This window comes from Tigriopus californicus, chromosome 3, assembly GCF_007210705.1.
Source record: "Tigriopus californicus strain San Diego chromosome 3, Tcal_SD_v2.1, whole genome shotgun sequence".
NCBI classification, from domain to species: Eukaryota; Metazoa; Arthropoda; class Copepoda; order Harpacticoida; family Harpacticidae; genus Tigriopus; species Tigriopus californicus.
This window is the reverse complement of record NC_081442.1, coordinates 190,904-214,610: the sequence shown is the minus strand read 5'-3', so window position 1 is coordinate 214,610 and position 23,707 is coordinate 190,904. Positions and strand designations below refer to the sequence as shown.

Genomic DNA, 23,707 nt, shown 5'->3' with positions numbered 1-23,707 from the left:
GCGAGTGAGCGAGGCATGCATGAGAACAAGGAGACAACGACCGAGAACAAGCCAAAGAAAGAAGAAGGAGGAAGACGAGGAGGAGGAGGAGAAGGAAGAAGGGGAGAACAGAGAAAAGAAGGACCAACAACACTCCGGCCTTCGAGGAACCTTTCTTTCTCCTGGTTGGAAAAACATTGCCAGTTTAAGAAGGAAGCCTCGAAGGGAGTTGGGTGGGACCGAACCACCAACCAACCAATGATTGTCAACAATCTCCAGGACAGCATGAACGAGAAGAGCCTTCACAATTGGGACGGCGAGTTGTTGCCTCGATGGGCATGATTCAATCATGCGGGTTGAAATTCGATCCGTTTCGGACTTGGCACAAGTCCACAGGAAAGTGGATCCACGTGACAGTGATAAAAAGCCAGCCATCCAAGCCAATGGCCTTCCTCCATCGACGAATAAACCGAGCTGAATCATGATTTCTCGGTCGGTTGTGAGTGATGCTCTTGTGGGTGAGAGCAGTGACATTAGAGGCCAAGAAGGAGGAGAGCGAGAGGATCTCAAGACCAAATCGTCCAAACATAGAGAGCGTCTCAAACAGTTCGGTGAGTGGGAACACGAGACAAGAGATCTAGTACGTATAAAGATCAAAAAAGGCTCATTTCGGCTCAAGGAAAAAGGGCCAGTCAATCACTCACTCACTGGCTCAATCAATCGTATCCATGATTGCCGCCAGATTGGATACCTCTGTTTCTAATTAGATTTATGTTATTCGTTGAATTAGGTCTGGTCATTGAAGGAGAACGGGCACCGAGATACGCCGACGATTTCGGATATTTGATGGCTAGCTTAATTTTTCGTTTGCGGTTCGTGTCTAGAGCGATTAGATTCCGTGTCCCTTAGAACCTTAGCGTTTTTTTTTTATTTAAAGAGAAACAAACGAGTCAAGTATCTGCATATCATTTATCTTTCATTTGTGTTGGACTCTCCAAGAAGGCCCTTTATGGGCCCTCTTCCTTCCGTGGAAAGACTGAGACAAGGAAGAAAAGCATTTGGCAGGCATTCAGTGGAATTGGCCGCCAGACAATAACCAGTCTTCCTGCTTTATGCTTTCAGTAGAGTAAGTACCGTAAGCCTGGTTCCATTCGTCAATGACAAAACAAGCTGAGGAGGAATAACAACAACCACTCCGACTCGGGAAGAATTTGTGTTTCGATAGGGCGGATGGCGGGCAAATACTGACCATTTGTTGGTTTGGCCATTCTTGGAAACACTCTCCATGAACACCCCCGGGCTAAGATCATCCCAAGGTTAATTGTAAACTTTTTTCAAATGAGCATTAATGCTGCGATCAGTTTCACGTTTCTACACACACACACACACGTATTTGATGGCTCCCTCGGGGTTTGGCATGTTTGCTTTTTTCCTCAGTGGCCGGTTGGGACTTCAAGGGAGTCTGCCTGGCTGTGGCCTTGGAGAGATTTGAAGCCTTGGGGAACCTTGAGAATCAATTGTTTGGACTTGACGGTTCTTGACAACCGTTCGTTTCATCTCTAAGCTCGCTCAAGAAGTTCATTCTAAATTTGGCCCAACTAATCGGAATGCTCCAAATTTAGGCTTCATAATTGAACCTTCAAGCGTTCATTCATTCATTCATAGATTTGCAGCTCGACGAAACTAGCAGAATGAACAGAAATGCAGAATTCTTGGATTAGAAGCATGTTTTGGAACTAAAAAAATCTTGGTGGTTGAAAGAGTACATTGGGTTCGAGCTCCGCTTTACGAATTGTCAAGTATGTTTTTGACTAGTTTAAAAAGGTAAACCTATTTCTTCTCCAAGTTATGATTTGCCTTAGCAAAGCCCGTTGACGTAATGCTTCTGAACCTCGATTTCACGACCTTGATCTCGCTCGACATATGTTAGCGAGTTGAATGCAGAGGGCACAGTCAAATTAGATCAGCTTCATGGACGAAAGGAGCGTCCTTTAATGACAAAGCCACAGCCCCCACCGTCATTTGAACACGTGTGCCACAGAAACCTTTTTGATCACATCTACTACATATACGTCCGTCCATCGATCTATCTACCCCGAAGGACCGTGAGTGAAAGGTTCGTCCTTTTTCTATTGATGAAATCATCGGGTCCCCTTTTCAATGGTCGACAGTTCAAGGCCTTTTCTTGGCCTTTACAAAGGCCGGATGATCCTAGTGACGAGAGAATGTTTGAGTGTTCCCATCTTGATCGAGTATGGTGCTTGTGGAACCTACATTCAAAAGAATCAACTGAGAACCATTCTCCTGCACCTTGACTGACACGAAGTGGCCGTAGGACACACCCATAAATCAACCTCATTGCTGAGAGGTTTCATTTCAGGTGCCAGAAAGTCCACTAGCATCTACGACACTGGACCCCTCTGCTCCGTGGAAGTGCAGACCGTGGAGCCAGGTGACCTCCTCCAGGTGACCGAACAGATCCGTTGCTTAGTGCCCCTCAACACCACAAATCGAGTGAGAACCGCCAAAGTGCTGACGATGCCAAGTCAAGTCAATCAAGATCAAGCCAGAGCCGACCGGAGTTTGGCACCGAATGTCGATCAAGAGAACCCGAGGCATTCTCTACCAAGGGATTCCAATCAGGGACAGACGGAAGAAATGCCCTCAAACGATCTGGTTCCACTGCCCGAGGATAGGTTTCCACTAAAAATGGCGCCAAATGATCCAGGTATGACAACCGACACATGGCTCCATTGTAGTAGTGGAACTAAATCTGGCATGCTTCTCATATCCGAGGCACCGGAAGCCCGTTTTCTCTTTTCTACCCCTGTACGTACATGCTTTCATACCCGGTCATTAATATCAAAGAATAGAATGCCAAATGGGGTTGGATGTCCTTGACAGGCTTGATGATTTCTTCTGGCATGCATCCACCAAGCCAACGACCGAGGCATTCATTAATTTCCCTCTTCGACGTCTGAATTTGGTGCATCGCATCACCACGCACATCATTTATTGTGCGATGCTGCGGAGGTGCATCGGATCATTCTCGCTTCTTCCAGCTTCACTCTATTGTGCTCTCTCTAAGTTGAACGAGAATAGACTTAAAGCAAAGGCTAGAAGGCTGATTTTAAATGAATCCCGAAGGCTGCGAGGCCATTCCAAGCCAACTAAGGGTGATGGATTGATAGCCACATTTTGAGGGACCTTAGCATCTCATGAGAAAGGAAGAAAGCGAAGTCTGACAGACACACTTTGGATTCGAAAGATATAGAGATGAGATTACTGTAGAAAGGAGCACACGTTTTTTGAATGGTCATTTGATGCGATAGTAACTAAATGTGCTGATTACAGCAATGGAGTACTCCGGGAATGAAACCAATTGCAAGTCACAAACAAATGTATTCGTGTACGAATCAGATAAAAGACATTACACTTGAATGGGGAGGAACTGTCTTTAAACTTTAAAGATAATATTCACGAGTTACAAAGTCTAAAAATATAGATTATTCACACTAGCAGAGTCTTGATGTTGGCTGTGATGACGAAGCGGGAATATCCCTCCATTGGGATACCCATCATTCAGATAGCAGGCCGAGTGAGAGAGCTGCCATCTGACTTCGTTACAAACAAAACAATCAAAACAAAACTAGCACCGTCTCAGCTATTATGTTTGATTTGGTATTTCGCACATTTCAGATTTAAAAAAAAGCGAATTTGAACGAGCTTTAGAGTGCAAAAATCCTTTGATCGGACTCCCTCCAATTAGACGAAGTATGTCTGTCCCTGAAGGACAAATTGGACTGTTTTATGGCTCCTGACCTGAGAATTGAGACTAAAAATACTCAGCTCCATGTTTTTTTGTAACGTCTGGTCTTGATTCCAAGTCCTCCTACTCTCTTGAGGAAAAAGAATCAAAGACATCAGTTCTGGTGGCCTCTCTCTTGGGGCCGGCTCTTCCAGGAGTTCCCTTCGCCCAAATTGATTGATTGATGCGAGTTTTCCCATTCCGTGTCCTAGAAGAATCTCAGCTGTAGGAGCTCTAAAGCTCTAAAAACGACGTTTTGGGAGTGCACCCTTATATGATGCCCCTAGCACATTCATTGGAGGGGGAACAAGTATGGGACCCTTTATCCCTTTGGAATGGAATTTGTGATCACACAATGACGTGTCTGAATTTTCCATCATTCTGGACTAGTCGCTTTGGGACCGATGAGGTTAACCCCAACCCATAACGAGCTCATCTGCTTAGAGGATGAGAGCCTTACTAATAAAAGTAGACTTATATTATTCCAGATTAGTACGTTGATCAAAGTCCCTACAAAAGAAACACCATGTAACCTGTTGTTAATAATACGTAGGTCAATTATGAGCTGGGTTTGGCAGACCTGGAGAGTATCTTCTTACTATGTTTATGTAGACAAGGACACTAAAGCAAGGAAACGCCACTTTTTGTGATGACGAAACCTTTCCCGCCAAGTAAGGCCTAAACTTTTGCGGCTGAAATTTTTGAATGTCAATTATTGGCATAGTTATTGAACAAAATATGTGACTAATATCATTTTCGTAACCATTGATGGTACGTATGTGCTTAAAACCAGGCATTTAGATAAACTTAACATGACTTTAAACATGTCTTAAATAACAACAACTGAAAAGTGCTAGTTAGGTTTTCTTGATAAAGCAAGAATTTGCTCAAAACACAATCATCAATTCTCTTTTGCCAATGACATTATTTCTAGAAAATTGTTTCAAAATCATCTTGACTAAATTTCAAGTAATTTAACGCGTTTGCTATGAAACTATGGTTCTCACTCTGGGAATGGCCCTCAATCCAAAAGCAGACATACTGTAGCTCTGAGCCAAATATTGCCCTTTAAACTCATGTGGATACTTCATAATCTTGAAATAATGATTTTAAGAGATATGGCACCTGTTTTATTTGACTATTTTGGTATTTTGGATGCTTTTGCAAGAAAGACAATTTATTGGAGTCCAAAGTTCCAATTGAGATCTAGTCTACTGTACTTTGGTATTACTCTGTGCCCCTTAAATAATGCCTACCTTTTATGCAAACTTCCTAACAAGTAGAAATTTAAACTCTACAAAAAGATAACTCATTCATTTTTCACCAATGCCTGATGTTTTTTGTCTAATGTATGGGTTAAGACAAAATTATCAATTGTCCATCCCAGATATTTTAATATGTTAACATTTATGCACATGCACTTTTATTGCTTATTCCATGCATTTCTTTTATATTTTGTTAGTGCAAGTTCCTCATCAATTATCAAAGTGATTTTTGTTGATTTTCTATCTATGCGTGTTTTTGAGCCAGTTTTACGCAATATTTCACCGATTGATTGTTTTTGATTGCTTTGATGTTCATGGGTATTTCATTTATTCTTCTGACTTTCGAAATTAGATCAGAAATATTTAGTATTTGGACGGAGATCATAATTTAATTAATAACACTTTAATGTACTATGTAGTACGGATAATCTTGTTTTATTGATACTAGAGTTACTGTCTTGATTCAACACAATGGCCTAAGTTGGCGGTGAGGGGAAAGCCGTGTCGTTTCCTCTCTTTAGAGTCCCTGGTTTAGAGTACCTAAGTATTACTTTAGTGCATGGCTTGGCTCCGGGGTCCTCAAAACCGGTTTAAACGTACATTTTACTACTGTGCTAAACATGATTTTCTTGGGAAACCGTTTTAAGAATATTCAATGTCGCTGACTTAGACTGAGCCACCGATTAAAAAATGTCATGTTTTTCTTACTATTTACTTTCGGACATTGTACGGGCTCTCCATCTAATGTAACAAGTTGCCCATCTCTTCGTTTAGCCGGAAGCATTACAACCAACCTTCTTATTGGAAGGCTGTTGCTTGTAGATCCTGTTCTGATACAAGCAGGTATTGATTTCCAACCCAATGTCTATCTTAGACGAGCATCGTTCAGAAAGAGACATGATATGTAGGTATTAAACAGCTACAGGGAGGGAGTCTTATTTGTGTAAGAGCAACCGCAGGCAGAATACAACCAAATGAAGAGCAATACACAGAGACCTGTAAAGCTCCGGTTGTTCAGACTCGCTGCTTTTTGGATCTCTGAATCGCTCCACCTGTATTTATGACCAAATTTTTGCTCTGGATGTCACTCTGCTTTACAAATGATGCTACTTTCCAAGGAATGACAGCATGAGAAATCGCCACGTTCGATTGAAATACTTTCCGATCAACTTGGAGCGTTACCTATTCATGGCACACATTTCTCATTCTACATTTGGGAAGACTGAATGAGGTTCGATTATGGTAGTTTTTTCCAGCCAGCGTGACCTATGAAGAGCTTTTTTTCCAGACCCATGTGTACCCAATATGCCTGTATGGCTTTTTTAGGACAAGCCAAAGCTTCCTCAAGACGACGTAATATTCTGGCCTTTTTGGGTCTTCTTATGTTCGCGTACTTACAAAACCCACTGAACTCCACTCTGGGGCCAAATAGTTCTGGAACGGTAACAACATCATCGGTCTTGATTAAGTGTCGAGAAAGCGAGCTAGTAACAGAAGAAAGAGCCAAAGAAAGCCTCATTTGAGACTGTTTTTGAGATCTGCATTCAATGAAATCTGGGGCTACCGATACAATCTGACATTAACGATCATCACTCCAAGCAAACAAGTGATACAGTTAATAGACCAATTTCTGAGAATTTGCTTGATGGTAATTTTGCTTGACATTTTGGTGATGTTCGCATTAACGATCTCAACGTATTGCCAATCACGTACGTTTTTACATTATAAATATCACATTTGCATATTTTTACTTGGTGGGCCTTCATTTGCTGCTTTATGCATTTATGCCTGAACTGACATATTTTAGCATTTCAAACATCTTTTTGCATGGCTTTTATCAAACTAATCTTTGTTCCAATTCATTTTGATGAAATCTTTTACGAAATTATTCTGGTTCTGGGTGGTAAATATGAACTGTTACGAACCTTTCGTACCTTCTCTGAGTACTGTACAATCCCAACCTTTAGATTTAGATGTTTTTGTTACAGGCTAAATTAGGTTTAAATGGCCAATTGAAGTTAGTAATTCAATTACGAAAAAGTATGCGAAATAATTTAGATATTAGGTAACGCTGAGCAATAGCTGTATACTGTAGAGTGCTTCGAAACAGATGGTCCACCTGGAGTTCTCTGACATAATCTGGATTTGTTTTCATGATAATACTTTAAAGGGATATTGGGCCAACGACACTAAGGTTGGTTTTGACCAAAAAAATGCAAAGTTAGTGAGAAATGACTCGAAAAATCAGTGGCGCACTCCCAACATAGGTTGGCCTAAAGCCACTGGTTGGCCTAGACAGTCCGCTACAAGTATTCCCTCATTGATCAGCTTATGGCTAAGGTCAAAAAGATATTTGTAAGGTATGCTAGGAATAATTTTACAACTGCCTTCTTGATCTGAGTTGTTTTTTTCTTCTTAAATTACAAACTTAGGATTTTAAATGCCTACTGATGTGCATTTCTGGATAAAAAGCAAAGTTAAGTGCATATTTTGACCAATTTTTGTACATTTCAATGGCATAAAATGGAGACTGTTAATGCATATTTTGGCTGTCTCTACTGATGATCATCGAAATTGAAGCCTGGTGCAAATGTTCTAAATTTGTTGCATTTTGATACTTGGATGAGTTAGCATTTTCTTGGACCAAGGTTTTATTTGTTTAGCCTGTTTTTTAAAAGTTTCTTTTAAATGAGTTTCAAAAGTTACAAAAGTCTTAAAACTTTTCGGGGTCTCACTGATAATGTACGCGTATCCATTAAACGTATAACATCCATTTTCTGCTGTCAAATTATCATGCAACCGTTATTTTTGTAACAACCAAAATGGTGCCTGATTGCGTATTTCAAAATTTTTTTGGCTATCTTCAAATACTTTAAAAAATGCCCTTTTTTAATTCAATTTATTTTAAACATTTTTCCTCTAAAAGACTTTTTTTCTGAGTCTCCAATGGCAATTAACGCAAATTGTGAATTTTGAGGGCATTTCACTCCCTGCCTTCTTTCAGTCTATTTAAGCATCTAGTGAACCAGAAATTGATAACAAAGGGAAACTTTTGGATCGCTTCTTTTTTGAATGCCAATTCCAAGAGAACATTTGACGCTAACTAACCAACTGCATCCACAGATGGAGAACCAACAATGCGTTGAACAGCACGCATTCTCTGCCTAGTCCAGGTGCGGACATATTAACTTGAGGAGTACTCAAGGATTCTGGCATTTTAACCTTTATTTTGATCATGAGAAGTCAAAAAAGAGTCAGTGATTCAAGTTCCTCTGGGGATTAAATCCACGGATTACATTATGTACAAGGATTTCTTGAAAAGGCCTTGACTGCCATTAATGAACGTTAATGTTAATTTACTTAATTAGCCCCAATGTTTGACGCCAAAGAGTTGTTTAACATTGTTTGTTTAACATTGCATCTGCTCTCCATTAATTTTGGTTAGATTTAGAATCAAATTCAGTTTTGTTGCCCGTTTGTTGTGGACGTTCCGAAAAAAAGAGCATGAGTTTTTAAATACTAATCAAGTCTACATAGTTCAAGAAACAAATTGTGCATGTATGCCTCGTACCATTGTTCAACACCCTCATATTAACAATTTCAAAATATTTTGATTGAATAATGTTAGTTTAATAATCGTAATTTGAAGGCTGTAAATGTAGAAAAAATATTGCTCTCACTTTAGGGGTCTAAGTATTCAGTTTGTCTCACACAAATCGAAAACTGTTTGATTCATTCAGAAAAGGGTCTGGGTTAGTTTGACCATTGTTAAGAAGTTTTGCCCCTACTGAATCAACAACCACTCCACAATCGGTAAAGTTGTTGTTTCCAAAATGCGAACGTTAGGACTTGCTGGTGACAAACTTTTAACGACACCTCCAAATTTATCTTTACCACCAGTTAAAGTTAAAGAAGGAGATCCTTTATTTTTTTCTGTAGTCTACCTTTGTTTTAGTTAGCATGCTCCCCACTCAAGTCAGGAAGGTATACATAGGCCACATGAAAGGTTATAAACCAAAGACTGAATAGATGCAGTCACTGATGCCAGCACAGTGGGAAAACAAACGAGTGATGGTTCAGATTGTTTGGACAAAATGTGTTTGAATAACTCTAATTGCTCTTTACCCATTTTCCAAGACAATTATGGAAACAAATACGCCCAAGAGGTGTTCTTGGAAGCTACAAGAGCGTACTAAGAGCGTAAAAACAATCTTCAATGTAATTCCTAAAACGTTTTCTTTTGGTATTGTGTGAGGGCAATTTGCCTAACTAATAAGAAATGTGCAAACCAAAAATTCCCGCTTCACTCTCTGTTGATTTGTATATACCACAATGTCCTAACGGTTTTATTTTGGGACATATTGCGGAAGCAAGAAATGAATTGAAAAGGCCAAGGGGGTAGTTAAAAAAAATGAAAAGTAGATGTCAAAACATTTGAAATTAAAATTAAAGGGTAAATTGACCCATAAGGACCCTTATTTGCAACGTCAGACAGCCCAAAGAGAACGGGAAAAGGCACGGTAGATTGCTAAATAAACTGCTAGTGCCTTGCCTTGAACACATTTTCTTTTCCGGACATTATGTGACCCAGGTCACTAATTAAACATACTATTTTGAAAGAATTAGCCAAAAACAACACAATTGCATTATAATTAAAAAAAGAGGAACCGGCCCAATCGGCCCATTATTAGGCTGACTCACAAAGCGCCCTCTGAAATGCAGATCGTAGACCATATTTGGTGCACCGTAAGAAACCTATTGAGTTCAAGATCAATAATTTTCATATCTGACAAGACATCAAGTACCATAATTTCGAGCAATAGAGAGGGGCAGAAATGATGTAAAAGGATATAAAGTCTAAATTAACTCGCCTGCGTGCAAGCAAAACAATTCGCAAGTTTGCAGGATTCAGAGCCATATGTTTGTACCCTACGCGTTTTTACTTCTTTTTGGACTCTTCTGGGGGTTAAGTTTTTGAATGTTACTAAATCCGACACTGCTTATCGGAAAAATTGGATAATTTGTTGACCGGCTTCGCTGGGCGACCGAGGCACATTTGAGACGCAAAGACCCACCAATAACAACATGGTTTTAAAAGGGTGAAAATTCTGAGGCTTTGCCCGGCCACATATTCCAAAACATCTCGTTCGATCGCACCTTCAACATTTTTGGGTCTTATGAAATTGATGAGTAGGAGCTCTATCCTGCGGGTTCAATTGCCCAGACAGTGGTCAGGTGTGACCAATCTTCTTTTAAGACAATTGGAACTAAAAGATTACTGATCTAAAGCAACTACTAATGCACTCTCTTGTACATCATCGCACAATTCAATAAGTCATGAACCACAGGAATTTGGACGGGGATACTTGGGTTAAAAAAAAAATCGGCATTTCGCAATTAAATAAACGCCTTGCGTTCTTCTTCATAAGACACTGGTGCCACTGTAATGTAACTCAATATTTCATTTTTGGTACCTCAATAGAACGGCTGGATCAAAAATTATGCCATCTCGAAGCTCGCTTCATAAATCTTCACAGAATGAATGGGCTATAACCCTCTTGTGGTTGTTGTTTACCACATTGGGAGGGCAATATTATTTCATTTATACCCCCGTATGCAGTGTGGTTTGAGATGTATGAATTTTGATCTAAATGTTGGATTGAGATGAAAATTGAAGTATGTAGTTGTAGCGACCTGCGACCTGCGACCAGTCTCACCTAAACATAAATGCAATGTGTGCACTCGCTTCCAAAATGTGAATTCTAGACCTTAACGTATGCGTCCATATTCAGTGGTTCATGAATAAGTTAAGGGACCTACAAACCACGTAGAGGTGGTCCGTAACACTCTAAATGATAGGTACTGATCGTGTTCCGTTTTTTATAGTGACAGGATGAGTAGAGTACGTGTAGGTAGGTGTCATAGTGCTGCAATAACAAACAAATCCCTCTCCAGACGCGATGTTAGTGTTTGATTTGTCCACATTTTATCCACAATTTACATCCAAAACAATATTTGAACTATGAATTTTCCAGCAAATAGCACACAATGCCTTGATTTGAAGTGAGATAAACTACGATAGTCAAAGCGATTTAAAATGTCTTGTGTTCCCTTTGTCGAATTCTTGGAAATTTTTGTCACACGTGTGAATCAGGATCCAGCTGACCACTTGTATCAAACCTCATTCAGAATCCACGTTTCTCTTCTTGATTGAGTGGCTGAAGAGTAAAGGGCGGATGGATACATTTCTTACCACAGCAATTGGAACAAATACAACACGATCATCAGGGAGGGCCGTTATCTGAAGGCAAATATGGCTCCTTTCCGTGCTTGATCATTGGCTTAGAATTGATACAACATGGTCTTTGGTCGAAGATAAGCCCTATCGTTGTTGATCCCCTGACAAGAGACATCCCTGGCGCTCATCATTCTTTTTCATTCTTCTTCACTCAGGAAGATCGTATATTCTCGTTTGTAATCGTACTCCTTTACGTTACAGAGGAATTCCCTGAGCTGAGGCCAAGCCCTCAGACGCAACAAGTTGTTCAGTCTTCAACCTCGAAGGGTGTCAAGTTTGCCCCGCCAAGGATTGATAAGAACCAGCCGGGGGATTGTGCTCACAGTTTGGACATATCGAAGGAAGCGAGAACACCCGAGAAGGTCATCATGCCTCTGAAGGTATCCACCACTGAGGAAAAAGACCATTACCCGGACGAAGGTAAGCTTAAGGCATCATTACTAACCAACCGCTTAAACGCGACTGACTGACTGACTGACTGACTGACTGACTGACAAGAAATTAAGTAATTCATTGATTGCTTCTGTTTGTTATTTTCCTAGTCAATTCGCTGTTATCACGAAGCCGGAATTCAAGCTACCGGAGTTCCGCCGGCAGACATGGAAGTGTTCGGGTCCGTGGAAAGCTCATGAAAATGGCCTCGATGCCAGGTGCGTACTCATCTCAATTACCGTCTACCTTCGCGGTGAGGTTGTTCATGCATCCCAAACAGCATTTGTTGGCTTCTGTTGATTAATGTTCCGTACAGCTCCATACAAAAACCAATGCTCGCTTCAATGGGGATCACTGTCAAGTGATTTGAAACCAATAAAGAGGCCCCGTGACTTTTGGAAGCTATCTCAGGCGGTGAGCATTACTGTCTAGGATTGCATTTGAAGAAACCTAGTCCAGCCACAGATCGAATCTCCATTGGTGTTGTGGTGTAGTAGAGTACTAGTGACTGGGAACTGGTATACCCTGCCCAAAGTTCCTTGATGCATGAATGCATGCAGATTGCAGAAACTGTGCTGTGGGTGCTGTCTTGTCCTGACATTCTGGCGGCCAGGAACAGTCGGGCGAGGAGTTACCTTTCTTTTTTCTCAGGGTGACTGCCAATGCCAGTTGCGAGATCTCACTCTCACCCATCTGGATGGTATAATCAGCTATGATAGTCCCTTTTGAATGACAGCCAGGGTTGCAATCGATTTCTAGCAATTAGCCAGATAGAATTTGACTGAGAAGGGACAATTTTGTAAACGATGCAGCGACCAAACCATAGCTTTAGACCAATTGTTTTTATGGCTACCCTGAGCTCAAGTATATAATGTGGAATCTTGGAGAGGGAACCGAGACTAAATTTAGGCCCTCTATCGCACATGAACCATCCTCATTCTCATCTTGCATCGTGTCTATGAGGATGGAGTTTGGTTGAAGTGTTGTAGCACATTTGAGCTGAAGTGCTTCTTGCCATTCAAACATGGATAATGATGCTTCAGAGAGCGGCGGGGGACTAGAGGTAGGCGAGTGGCAGAAACACTCAACGAAAGTGGACAGTGTGCCACCATCAGACTCAGAGCATCAGGCAGACAGGTCAAGGAACAATCATGTCCCAATGGAGACGTTAGAATTAGATCCCGATTACAATCCGGAAGTCAGTCCGGACGAGGATGAAGGGGAAGAAGAAGAAGAAGAGGAGGATGAAGAGGAAGACATGAAATCTTTCAAAGAAGAGGACCATGATCAATCCGAAGGCAGTGACGGCGGAACCGATGGAGATATGAACGTCAAAGAGGAACACGATGTCTACCACTATGCAATGATCTCCAAGCCAAAAGCCCAAAAAGAACCTCCTTATATCGAGAGCGGTCACAAATGCCCCGAGTGTCAGTTCTTTTCCACCTCATTGATGGCGCTGAATCTTCACCAATTGAGCCATTTGAAGCACATGCAAAGGCATTATTGTTCCTACTGTGGATTTGGCGCCACCAGTCTCAACGCTCTAAAGGATCATCTGGGCAACCACTTTGGTGCTCGAATCTATAGGTGCTCGTTCTGTTTCTTCACCGCCATCAATGAGAATGAAGTCAGCCAGCATCTAAGGGCTGAGCACCCAGATCTCGCAATCAAACACGAGCCAGATGGATCCATTAACCAAGAGTCGGCCAGCCACTTCCCATGTGCCGAATGTGACTTTTCTGCTCAAGACGAGGACGAATTTCAGAGTCACCTCATTCAACATTTGATCTTGGCCAAAGTGAAGGATCCGGATAGGTTTCCGAAACCTAGGACTGAGAGCGGGGACCTCATCGGAGAAATCCGATTCTTGCCCAAGAAACGAAAGTACAAAAGAACCCACCGGGAGCCCACTCCGCCTCCGGATGACATGGAGAGTGGGGATAATATTTGTCCATGGTGCAATGTTCGATTTATTAGTCAGGCCAAGTTGCTCTACCACCAAAAACTGAGGAAACCCACTTTCGACTTTGTGTGTGATATCTGCGGGGATACCTCGCCGTACATTAAAGAGACCACCAAGCACATGCAAACCGTATGCCAGGTCACCAAGTTCAACCAATGCTCCACGTGCCACCTCTTTTTTGGAAATGAGGATAACTTCAAAGCCCACGAGAATTCCCATCTAATGGCGAATCTATATTCTTGCCCACTATGTAATAAGACCCTGCCCGTGGGCAAGGAAAGTAAAGACCATACCAAATTGCATTTACTCCCCGAATATTTCAAATGTTCCGCCTGTGATGATGAATTCACAGCCAAATGTGCTCTCTTTGTTCATCGGAAGAGCCATAAGGCTGAAGAGTATCCTTACCGATGTGATCAGTGCGATTACAAGTCCAAAGAACGATATGTGATGGAACGCCACAAGGTGGCGTCCCATTCCGTGGACCGCCCTTACAAATGCAGTGTGTGTGTCAAGTCATACAAAACCAAAGGCCACTTGCAGGAGCACGAGCGGAAGCACAAACTAGCGCAGAGCCACCGATGTGACCAATGTGGGAAATTCTTCCGCTCCCGAGAGAACATGATCAGCCATCAGATGCTAGCAGGCGGTCAACTACTCTATCCATGTGATTTCTGCGACTATGCCACCTATTATCAAAACGGAATTTTGGAACACTTCAAAAGCCACGACCGTGCCATTCCGATCCAATGCATGCATTGTCCCCTGTTTTTTGGGGAGACCGCCAGTTTAGACCGACACAATGAGGAGCACCTGGATAAGGAGCATTTTCAATGCGAGTTCTGTTCCTTCTCGGCTTCCTTGGACGATGCCAAGAGCCACTTGCTCACTCATACGAGACCTGGTCAGTATGAATGTGAGCAATGCCCGAAGTCGTTTGGAGCCAAATGTGCTCTGATCGTTCATCGGAAAGACCATGTCAAAGCGGCGGGAACCAAGAAGACCAACAAACTTCAATGTTACAAATGTTTAGAAGTCTTCGAAACGGAGGAAGAGATACGAAAGCACCGCGAGTTCCACAAGAAAGAGGCCCTCAAACATTCGTGTAGCGCTTGCGATTTCAAAACCACCACCAAAGCCTCCTTGGAGCGCCATATGCGAAAGCACAACGCGGGTGACGAGCCCAACATTTGCGGTGTGTGCGGGAAAGGGTTCAAGAATGCCAAGAAGCTGGCCACGCACGAGGCCACGCACACCGAGGAGAAGGGCTTCATTTGCGACCAATGCGGTAAAGGCTTCATTGCCCATCCGAGGTTGCGCAAGCACCAGCAACTCTCGGGTGGGGAGCTGGAGTTCCAATGCGACATCTGTGATTACAATACCCATTTCCATTACGGTATTTTGGAACATTTCAAGAGTCATCATCAAGTGGACCCACCAATTCAGTGCCAATATTGCCCCGCCTATTTCGGGTACACGAAGAGCCTGGAAGACCACGTCAAGATCCATGAGAGCGGTAACGGATTTCAATGCCCGTATTGCTCCCTTCAATGCTCATTATCGGACACCAAGGCTCACATGCTAACTCATACGAGTATTGCCGTATTCCAATGCGAGCAGTGCCCGGAAACCACGGGCTCCAAATGTGCGGCCAATCAGCATCGTCTTAAGCACATCAAAGATGGAACTCCTTTCAAGTGTCCTATGTGCCCGTACACGGCCACCCGGCCATACCTCATCCGTGACCACATGACCACCCATAGCGACGATAGGCCTTACCAATGCTTCACTTGTGGAATGACCTTCAAATGGCCGGGAGTGCTGAAGCAACATCAAAAGACACACACGGAACAGGGCCTGTTCAAGTGTGAAGTGTGCGATAAAGAATTTAGTTACTCGTCAAGCTTGCAGAACCACAAGAAACGACGTCACAGTAAGAAGCAAGCCATTTGTCAGAAGTGTCCAAGCCCTAATCGTTCGGTGAAGAACGGCGAATTCTATTGCTTGAGCTGCTCCTTCTCCACCACGGATCGCAATCAATTTGATGGGCATTTCCTCTCCACTTCGTGTACCGGCTACATGAAGGAGAGCCATGCTTGCGAGAAATGCTATGTGACCACTACCTGCGAACACTTTATGAACGATCACTTGAGGAAGTACCACCACAAAAGCCTCTCCTTGATACCCTATGACGCTACCGAGAGCTCTGGACCCATGGCCTACTAATTTCAAAATGGCATTTAACAACAGACTAACTAACCCTCGTCTGTTGCTGCACTTCATTTAGTCAGCTTTGGCTATAGGAAAGGCTGTGAGGCAGGACACGTGAATGAATTTCCTGCCACTTGCCAGTTCAAAGAAAGAATTACCTTTTGATCATTTCGTTTCTGCCTGAAATAAATCCATCGCTAAAGAGAATTGTAAGGCACTCGAAAAAGTCGGGGCCCTATTTTTGTACGAGCGTAGGAAAGGCGCCGCTCGCCATGTAGCCTATCCAACATAGTAGTAGCATGAAGCGAACACATAAGACGCCTGAACCATAAGAAATAATCATGCTTCGTGAAAGGCTATGATCAATTACAAGCAGTCTGATGATTGCCAAAGTACCACCACGAAACACGATGATTGAGAGCAAAGTTTAATACTATGTATTAAAGGAAGCATTAAATGCAAAAGTGCACAAGTATGTAGAAGATCAGGTACGCATCTCGTGTGGTAAAATTCAACGCATGTTTGGCGGGGGTTCACTCAAGTTCGGAAACCAATCTTGGAACAGTGCTTTTTTGCCAGATGGGCCAAAGGAATCCTGGGGTAGGACGGTTACCTTGGGTCGGAACGGAAATGAAGGGGGCGGGATGGATATCAAGGGCGTCAACACCTTCTCAGATTGCTTCCGTCGGGGAAAATGCTGGGCCGCTCCATGTCCCTGTCCATTCATCTTCTTGTGTAACGCATTTTGGATTTTTCTATCCTTCTTATCGGCATTGTTATTCCCATCCGATCTCCGGGCCCGCCGTTTCGATTGGGTATTAGTCTTGGTTGGGAACTGAACGTCGGGATCTCTGACGGTTAACACGACTCGATCGATTTGGGGAACTGGTGCTGGTTGTCCATGGTCTCTGCAACTTTGTCGCTTGGCTTCCAAGGAGACCCAATCTAAAAATCTGGATATCCTTTGGATCCGTTCCCAAGTTTCGGAGGTTGGCGTGCCTGGAAAATCCACGGGTGAGGCGTTGGGTGTGGAGGTGCTCATCACAGGTGGATAGTCCATAGATGGCTCTTCGCTCAAGAAGTTCGCGTCAGAATGGGTCCACGCCCAATTTCCCGACGAGTGAGTCCACTCCGACTCCACAAACATGGTTTCACAAGTTGTCGAATTGGAGTGAAACATCAAACCGGTGCTCAAGTCCATGTTCGGGAATCTGGAGCTCGACATAAACGATTTCCCTTTTTATACAGGAGAGCAACACCTCAACGCGTTTTCTCGTTGATTAATTCAATCGCTTCATTTGGATCACACGGACCTGGCAAACATTGATCGGTGTGTGTGTACTTTAGTTAAGCCCCACTAAAATAGCTAGCAAATACGCTCACAAACTGCTCATTCACTCATCAAAGGCAGTTCTACCCTAGATCTAGGTGTGGATGTGGAAAACTAGCATTTCATTGAACCCACTTGTAATTGTTGCAATACTGTTGCGGGCGAAAACCCAGTCGTTCATTTACTGACAGTGTTCCTTTTGACTGATGAAGCCCAGATAGATGAAGTGAGCGAGTGGGAGTCGCGTGTTAATAATCTGAGGGCACCGGAAACCGGCGTTTCGTGCTATTACTTTATGGCTTGTTCCATGGTGTGTTTCCAAACAGAACCTCGATGAAAAACACTACCTTCGGTCTTTCACCTCCTCTGGTGTTGGTTCATGTGTTCAAACGAAGGCCGTCCTTTCAGTCCCATGAGTTCACCTTCTGGGCATAAACGCCCAATTCTAATATCTACACTTTTGCCATAACTCGGACAGGGGTGAAGTATTTTGAAGACAGCTTGGAACGGGTTTGATCTTCCTAGACCCGGAGTGAAGATGGAACGAAGTAGTGACCAGAAACAGGATCTGAGTGCGATCTCACTTCAAGGGTTGCCGGGATTGAGGCAGCAATTGTCGATCGTTTCAGGTAAGAAAACAGGCGAAAGACATGGAAGTTGGTTTTCCATATTCTTTTGTAAAATGGACTAGTTCAAAGTTTGTAGTAGATTTGTTGTCGTAGATAATTGAGTTGAAGGATAAGCTTAAGTGTCACTATCATCTGGTGTTCCAACTTCCCATGGTTAGTGGCCTAGAAGGACGTCCATTAGATAAAGTAATGGATGGAAACACACCATAATCTCGGAGCAAGGTGTATTCTAAACGAACGAATCCCGACCCATCTTTTGGGTGTGATGAAAAACGGGGAGGATCCCAGGACATTGTCATGCCTAGCCGTTCCCGTTCAATCGGAGTCCAATGTGCGTGCCCGAGTGTTTACTGGCTGGCTTGCTCGCGCACCGGTTGGATCTTGGATTGTAACGTCCAGAGTGCCAAAGGTCTCGTGGGGCCTGCGAGCCCGAAACAGCCTTCATGTGTAACACCTCGAGGCTCTGGCCCAGAGAATACATGAACGAAAAGATAGCAGCACTCCATGAGCAATGAATGGGGTGTATTTCCATTGGAATGGGGCCTGAGATGAAAGCCATTCGTTTGAGAGCCAGGGAGGGAGGGCACACACACACGAACAAGCACACGCCTATGAACAAGTGGGACGTCGAAGGGAGCAAGGCAGGACAGAAGGAGGAAGAAAGAGGAGAGGGAGAGGAGGGAGGGAGAGGAGCATTCGGGCGTGTCATGGGAAAGTTGACAGAATGAAAGAAATCAAACTTGCTCAATGCATGAATTGATTCACGAACATGTGGGTGGCACGCCCAATGGTGAAAGTGTAACGCATTCATGTTGGTGTCAACACCGAAGCATCCAACATGATTAGTCCTTTTGAGGAGTTTCCCGTGACTAGAATGACCAAGGCTAAGCGCAAAGCTGATGGCAAGTCTTCAAGCTATATGCTTCCATAAATCGTGCAATCATTATTCGAGCTTATACCTTTCTTCCTTTGCAGCCGACAGCGAGATCCACGAATACATGGATGGCTTGGCCAAGGATCCGAACCGATACTTCACGCCTCACACGCCGGACACCGGTGAGACGATCCTTCATCTCCTGGCCAAGGAGGGCAAATTGGAGATCATCCAAAACCTCTTGGTCGACACTCGAGTCGAGAGCCAATTGGTCAGGGCACTTCTGTTGCCCGACAAATTGGGCTGGAATCCCATCATGGCCAGCACCAAGGCCGACTCGGGCATTGAGGAGATGATGTTCGAGTTCCTCACATTTCTCAAGCCTCGAATGGATCACAAGCAATTCTTGGTATTGTTGTCCACACAAAACATTTCCAAAGACACGCTGTTCACGTTGCTAATGAGGAACAGCAACACTTACGAGCCGTCCAGACGCCTTCTTTTTGAAATCATCAAGACTTATGCTACTGACGAAAAGGTACCGTACATCCGCCTTGGCGAGGAACAGCAACACTTACGAGCCGTCCAGACGCCTTCTTTTTGAAATCATCAAGACTTATGCTACTGACGAAAAGGACATGAACGATGCCATTCTCCGGTTCATGCAGCAGCTCTCTACGCCCAACTCTTGTGAGCTGACTAGCCGGACTATGAAGTGTATCATCGATCTGTCCAATGAGATTGGCGTCAATTTCAACTCGTTGTTTATGCTCAACGACAAGGATGGCAATAACTTTCTGATGGAATTGGCCAAGCTCATGAAGGACGATGCTCTGCGAGAGGTTCTGACCAACAACCAGACCACGAACTTCATCACTCACTCCGTGTTGTTGAACACCAACAAGCTTGGCCAGACCCTGTTGACCTTGATCGAGGTGAACCGTGAGAGCTTGTCAGAATCCCTACCATTGGTCTTGAAACGTGAATATGGCTGCCATCGGCGAGATATGATCAAGACCGAAATTTGCTTGTCCAAGCAACTCGAGACCTCTGCGTCGGCATCGGAAATCATTAACGAACTTCACCAATTGGAGCCCAAAGGTTGTTGCCAGATCTTCGGGATCTGGACCATTCTCTTTCTCACTTCCCTTACCCCTAATATAGTATTGGCGTTTTCGGACATTTTCTCGGACTCCTATCTCGTGGTGGAGTATTACTCGAACATGAATAATCTGACGCACCTTCAAATTCACGCGGACGAGTGTGAGACACTTAAGGCCAAATCGCCGATTCCTCTCAAAGCCTTTGCCGCTTGCCTGGACTCGAAGAACCAATTTTGGTACACCATCACGTTCCTCCTGATACCACTCATCTTTTACCTGACAGAATTCCTCACACTCCGACCTGAATACGAGCCCACAGGCCTCCGAAGCAAGGTCCAAACGTTGTGGCATGACCTTAAGCAATCAAAGAAGTCCTGCACCAAGTTCCTTAGCACACTGGGCACTCTCTTGGTGTACGTTATTGCCACGATTTGGGCGCTCATTCTTTGGCAACCCGTGACCGCCGTTTGCAAGTTCTACCGGGATGCCCGTTACGAGGCCAGTGAAGGAACCACGCGGGTACTCCGACGAAAAGAGAAACGCTTTGTAGATTTGGCCGCCTCCAGAGGCGAGCTCATCGAAGTTTGCATTGAGGCCGTCTTCGAGCCCATGGTCCAGGGTTATATTATCTTTCCTTCCATTATCAGCATTATCCAACGTCTCGCCAATTCCGTTACCGTGGGCGAAGACGGGACCCTTCAAATCGAGTTTGCTCTCAAAGGAATCGAGACGGCCCAGATCTTTTCCATTGGGATATCAATGGTGAGCTTGGCCTGGTGCTTCAGTGAATACAATTCGGTCAGAAAGAACATGCTCCTGGATATCGCAGAATCGCCCTGCAGTCGAGTGGTGATGTGTTTCTTCATGTTACTCCAAGTGATAGCCCGCTTATTGGCGTTTATGATGTTCACCCTCTATTGGGGGCCGGGGAAGTTTTACCCGCTCATGATCTTCATTGGTATTCACATGGCCTTGTCGGCCGTGCTCCATATCATTTTCTCGGAGGATATCAGTTATTGGAAGAAGGGCATGTACCTGAAATTCCTCCACAACGTGATCATGAACTCGTTCGCTTGCATCTACTTCCATAACTACATTCGTTTTGATGAAATGCCCATCACCAAGAAGAGGAACGATGATGAATCGAGCTCTGCGGATGTCTCGCGCTCTAACTTGACCACAAGGTCGCCGTCCAGACTTCACCGTATGGAGATCGGGGACACCAAGGAGAGCCCACACCAACGCATTGAATTCATCGATTCCCAAAGACCTGGCCTGCACATTTCCACGTTCTTGAGGCAAACCATGTTTGATATGTTGTACTCCGTGGAGTATGTGGTGTTGTTAGCATTTGGATTTGCGTCCGATGTCGAAGATCTGATTGACGAGAAACGGCGGCCGATCTTCATATCGGTCATCTTGATACTTTCGTTTGTGGCTTTGGGACTGAAACTCTTGTATTACACTTGCCTACACGTGTGGAACAATGTGATTCTCACGGGCAAGAAGCTAGAACGTCGAGAATTCACCAATACCACGGACAAGGATAATCAAATACAGTCACGATTCTTCAAGTACGTGTTCATTTCGCGTAACACGTGGATTCTGGGCTCGCTCAAACACATTGAGACCACGCTGATAGTGTTGCCAAATCGGATCATTGAGGCCATTAAGGGACGCGGTCAAGACCTGGAGGACAATTTCACTGATGTCACTCGCAATGTGAACACGACATGGTTCTCATCCCCCAAAGAGCACATTCAACGACTCAAACCCAATCACTTGATCTTGTCCTTGCTCTTCTTCCCGTTGGTGATCTTGGTGATTGTGATCAACATTCTAATCATAGTATTACTCGTAGTCGGTCTGATTCTCACCATCCCGATTGCCGTGCTGATTTTCATCTACAATTTGAAGAACGGATTCCGGGCCGTGGACATTGCCGATGAAGAGGAGGGCCAAAATACTCTGGAGCTGCCCCCCGAGGTGGATAATGCAGAAACTATAATCTTTCATTCGGATCCGGATCGAACCTTGGTGGCCCTTCAGAAAGAATTGGAGGAGACTCGCAAGATCGATCTTTCCCGCAAATGCGACTATACCGCAGATGAGTTTGATGTGTTTGCCATGCTTATCCTCTCTCTGAATCGCAAGAGATATCCACTCAAAGTGTTGAATCTGGATAATTGCGATATTTCCGATGACAAGCTCGTGAATTTGGCTCCGCTCATGATCAAATTTGAAAAGGTGACAATGAACGGATCGCAAAAGCTCACGCCCTATGGTTGGAATCACCTGGCTGAAGTGATCATCGAATCAAACACGTGTCGCCTCAAGAAGCTTGAGCTGAAGATTACCAAAACTGACGACGATATTATCCGATTTCGCCGTGAGATCCTATTGGAAGAGCTCAAGGGCTCGAGCATGACGGCCGAGGCTTTGGCCAAAATTGCCACCTTCGCTCCATATTTGGAAAAATTGTGCCTGGACGACATCTTCAACGACCGCAACTTTCTGGACATAATCAAGACTCAGAGTGATAACATCATCGAATCTTGGAAGGAATTGGCCTTTAAGATTACCCAATGCCCCCTCTCCCGGCGAAGCATTCGGTCCCTCTCTTTACCCGGGTGCGCCATCAATGACGATATCCTGACAATCCTGGCGCCCGCTCTGGTCAAGGTCAAGTTTGTCCGGATCGGCCGGAATCCAATCACTCCTCAAGGCTGGCTCCACTTCAAGAACACATTTCTGGATGCGCTCAATGCCAACGAATCTCTACTGACTCATTTATCCTTGAACGCCGTGATTGACTCGGGCACGCCCAACAGTAGCAAACTGGTTCACTCGGCGGGTATGTTGCACCTTTCCCTACTGATCCCCTATCTCGAGGAAGTGGATCTGTCGGGTCAAGTGGAGGTGGGGGCGGATGGTTGGATGCAACTCGCTCAAGGAATGAAGGCCGTGTATGACAAGTATCCCCAGGGAGTGGTGAAAACCCGTTCCATACGATTGGAAAATTGCAAGATTCCCACCAATACTCGAAACTTCATGATCGAGCACATAGCCAAATGTCAGCTCCCACATCCCATCAAAATGGAATTCGGGAAAGATACTGCAAACGAGAGAAAAGGCAAATGCTGTTTCGGTTGATGTCATTCAGTTATTGCAACAAGCAAGTCGAGATGTCAGATGATGAATACAATTATTATTATTATTATTATTGTTATTTATTTATGCTTCTTTCAGCCGGAGTTAAAGCCAAATAGCGCAAAATAAATTCTAAAACATTCCTCCCCTCTTGTCCAACATTACTTTTAACTATTTGGAGAAGACACCCGACGCTTGTTTTGTTCCGTCTAGTTAACATTGACGGATATCCAATCAACCCCGACTTGTTTTTGACGTGGTTCAATCATACGAATTATTGAGACAGTGGGCAGATTTAGCGTAGATTTGTCGGTGGTTAGAACGGGGTACAGTGATGTCAGTAAATGGTGTATTCAACTATAATTGTGTCCTAGTTTTGTACTTTACAGGAATATGCAAATTTCGTCATTGCTTGTTTCTGAGACTGGACTTCATTGTTCGAACTAGCCTGGATTCTCGAGGACTTGAAGGTGCTCTCAATACGCATTGATCCTCAATCCTGGGTTGGGACAAAGCTCAAGGATGCTTTTGAAGACATACAGTTCAGATACCTTTCGTACCTTCTCTCAACACTGTATAGTCCCAACTTTTTTAGTCTCTCCCAATATGAAAGCTCTCTCAATCCTGTGATGTTCCTAGTGAAACATCTTTGGACTTGTTCG

The 23,707-nt window shown here is 43.9% G+C and overlaps 2 protein-coding genes across 3 annotated transcripts; both read left to right on the top strand.

Moving 5' to 3' along the window:
• Nucleotides 1–23,188, top strand: LOC131877452 (uncharacterized). Of its 2 annotated transcripts, XM_059223124.1 has the most exons (6): nucleotides 1–590; nucleotides 2,360–2,707; nucleotides 11,552–11,770; nucleotides 11,893–12,000; nucleotides 18,894–19,330; nucleotides 19,428–23,188. In XM_059223124.1, exons 1-6 carry the CDS (start codon nucleotides 461–463, stop codon nucleotides 23,046–23,048), a joined length of 4,863 nt encoding a protein of 1,620 aa, XP_059079107.1. In that variant the 5' UTR covers nucleotides 1–460; the 3' UTR covers nucleotides 23,049–23,188. The 2 variants fall into 2 exon arrangements, with proteins under 2 accessions (XP_059079107.1, XP_059079108.1); XM_059223125.1 differs by lacking the exons at nucleotides 1–590; nucleotides 2,360–2,707; nucleotides 11,552–11,770; nucleotides 11,893–12,000 and adding an exon at nucleotides 17,781–17,918.
• Nucleotides 12,598–16,992, top strand: LOC131877453 (zinc finger protein 184-like). The gene has a single exon (XM_059223126.1). The coding sequence runs from the start codon at nucleotides 12,807–12,809 to the stop codon at nucleotides 15,972–15,974; it is 3,168 nt and encodes a 1,055-aa protein (XP_059079109.1). The 5' UTR covers nucleotides 12,598–12,806; the 3' UTR covers nucleotides 15,975–16,992.
• Nucleotides 23,189–23,707: the final 519 nt, after the last annotated feature.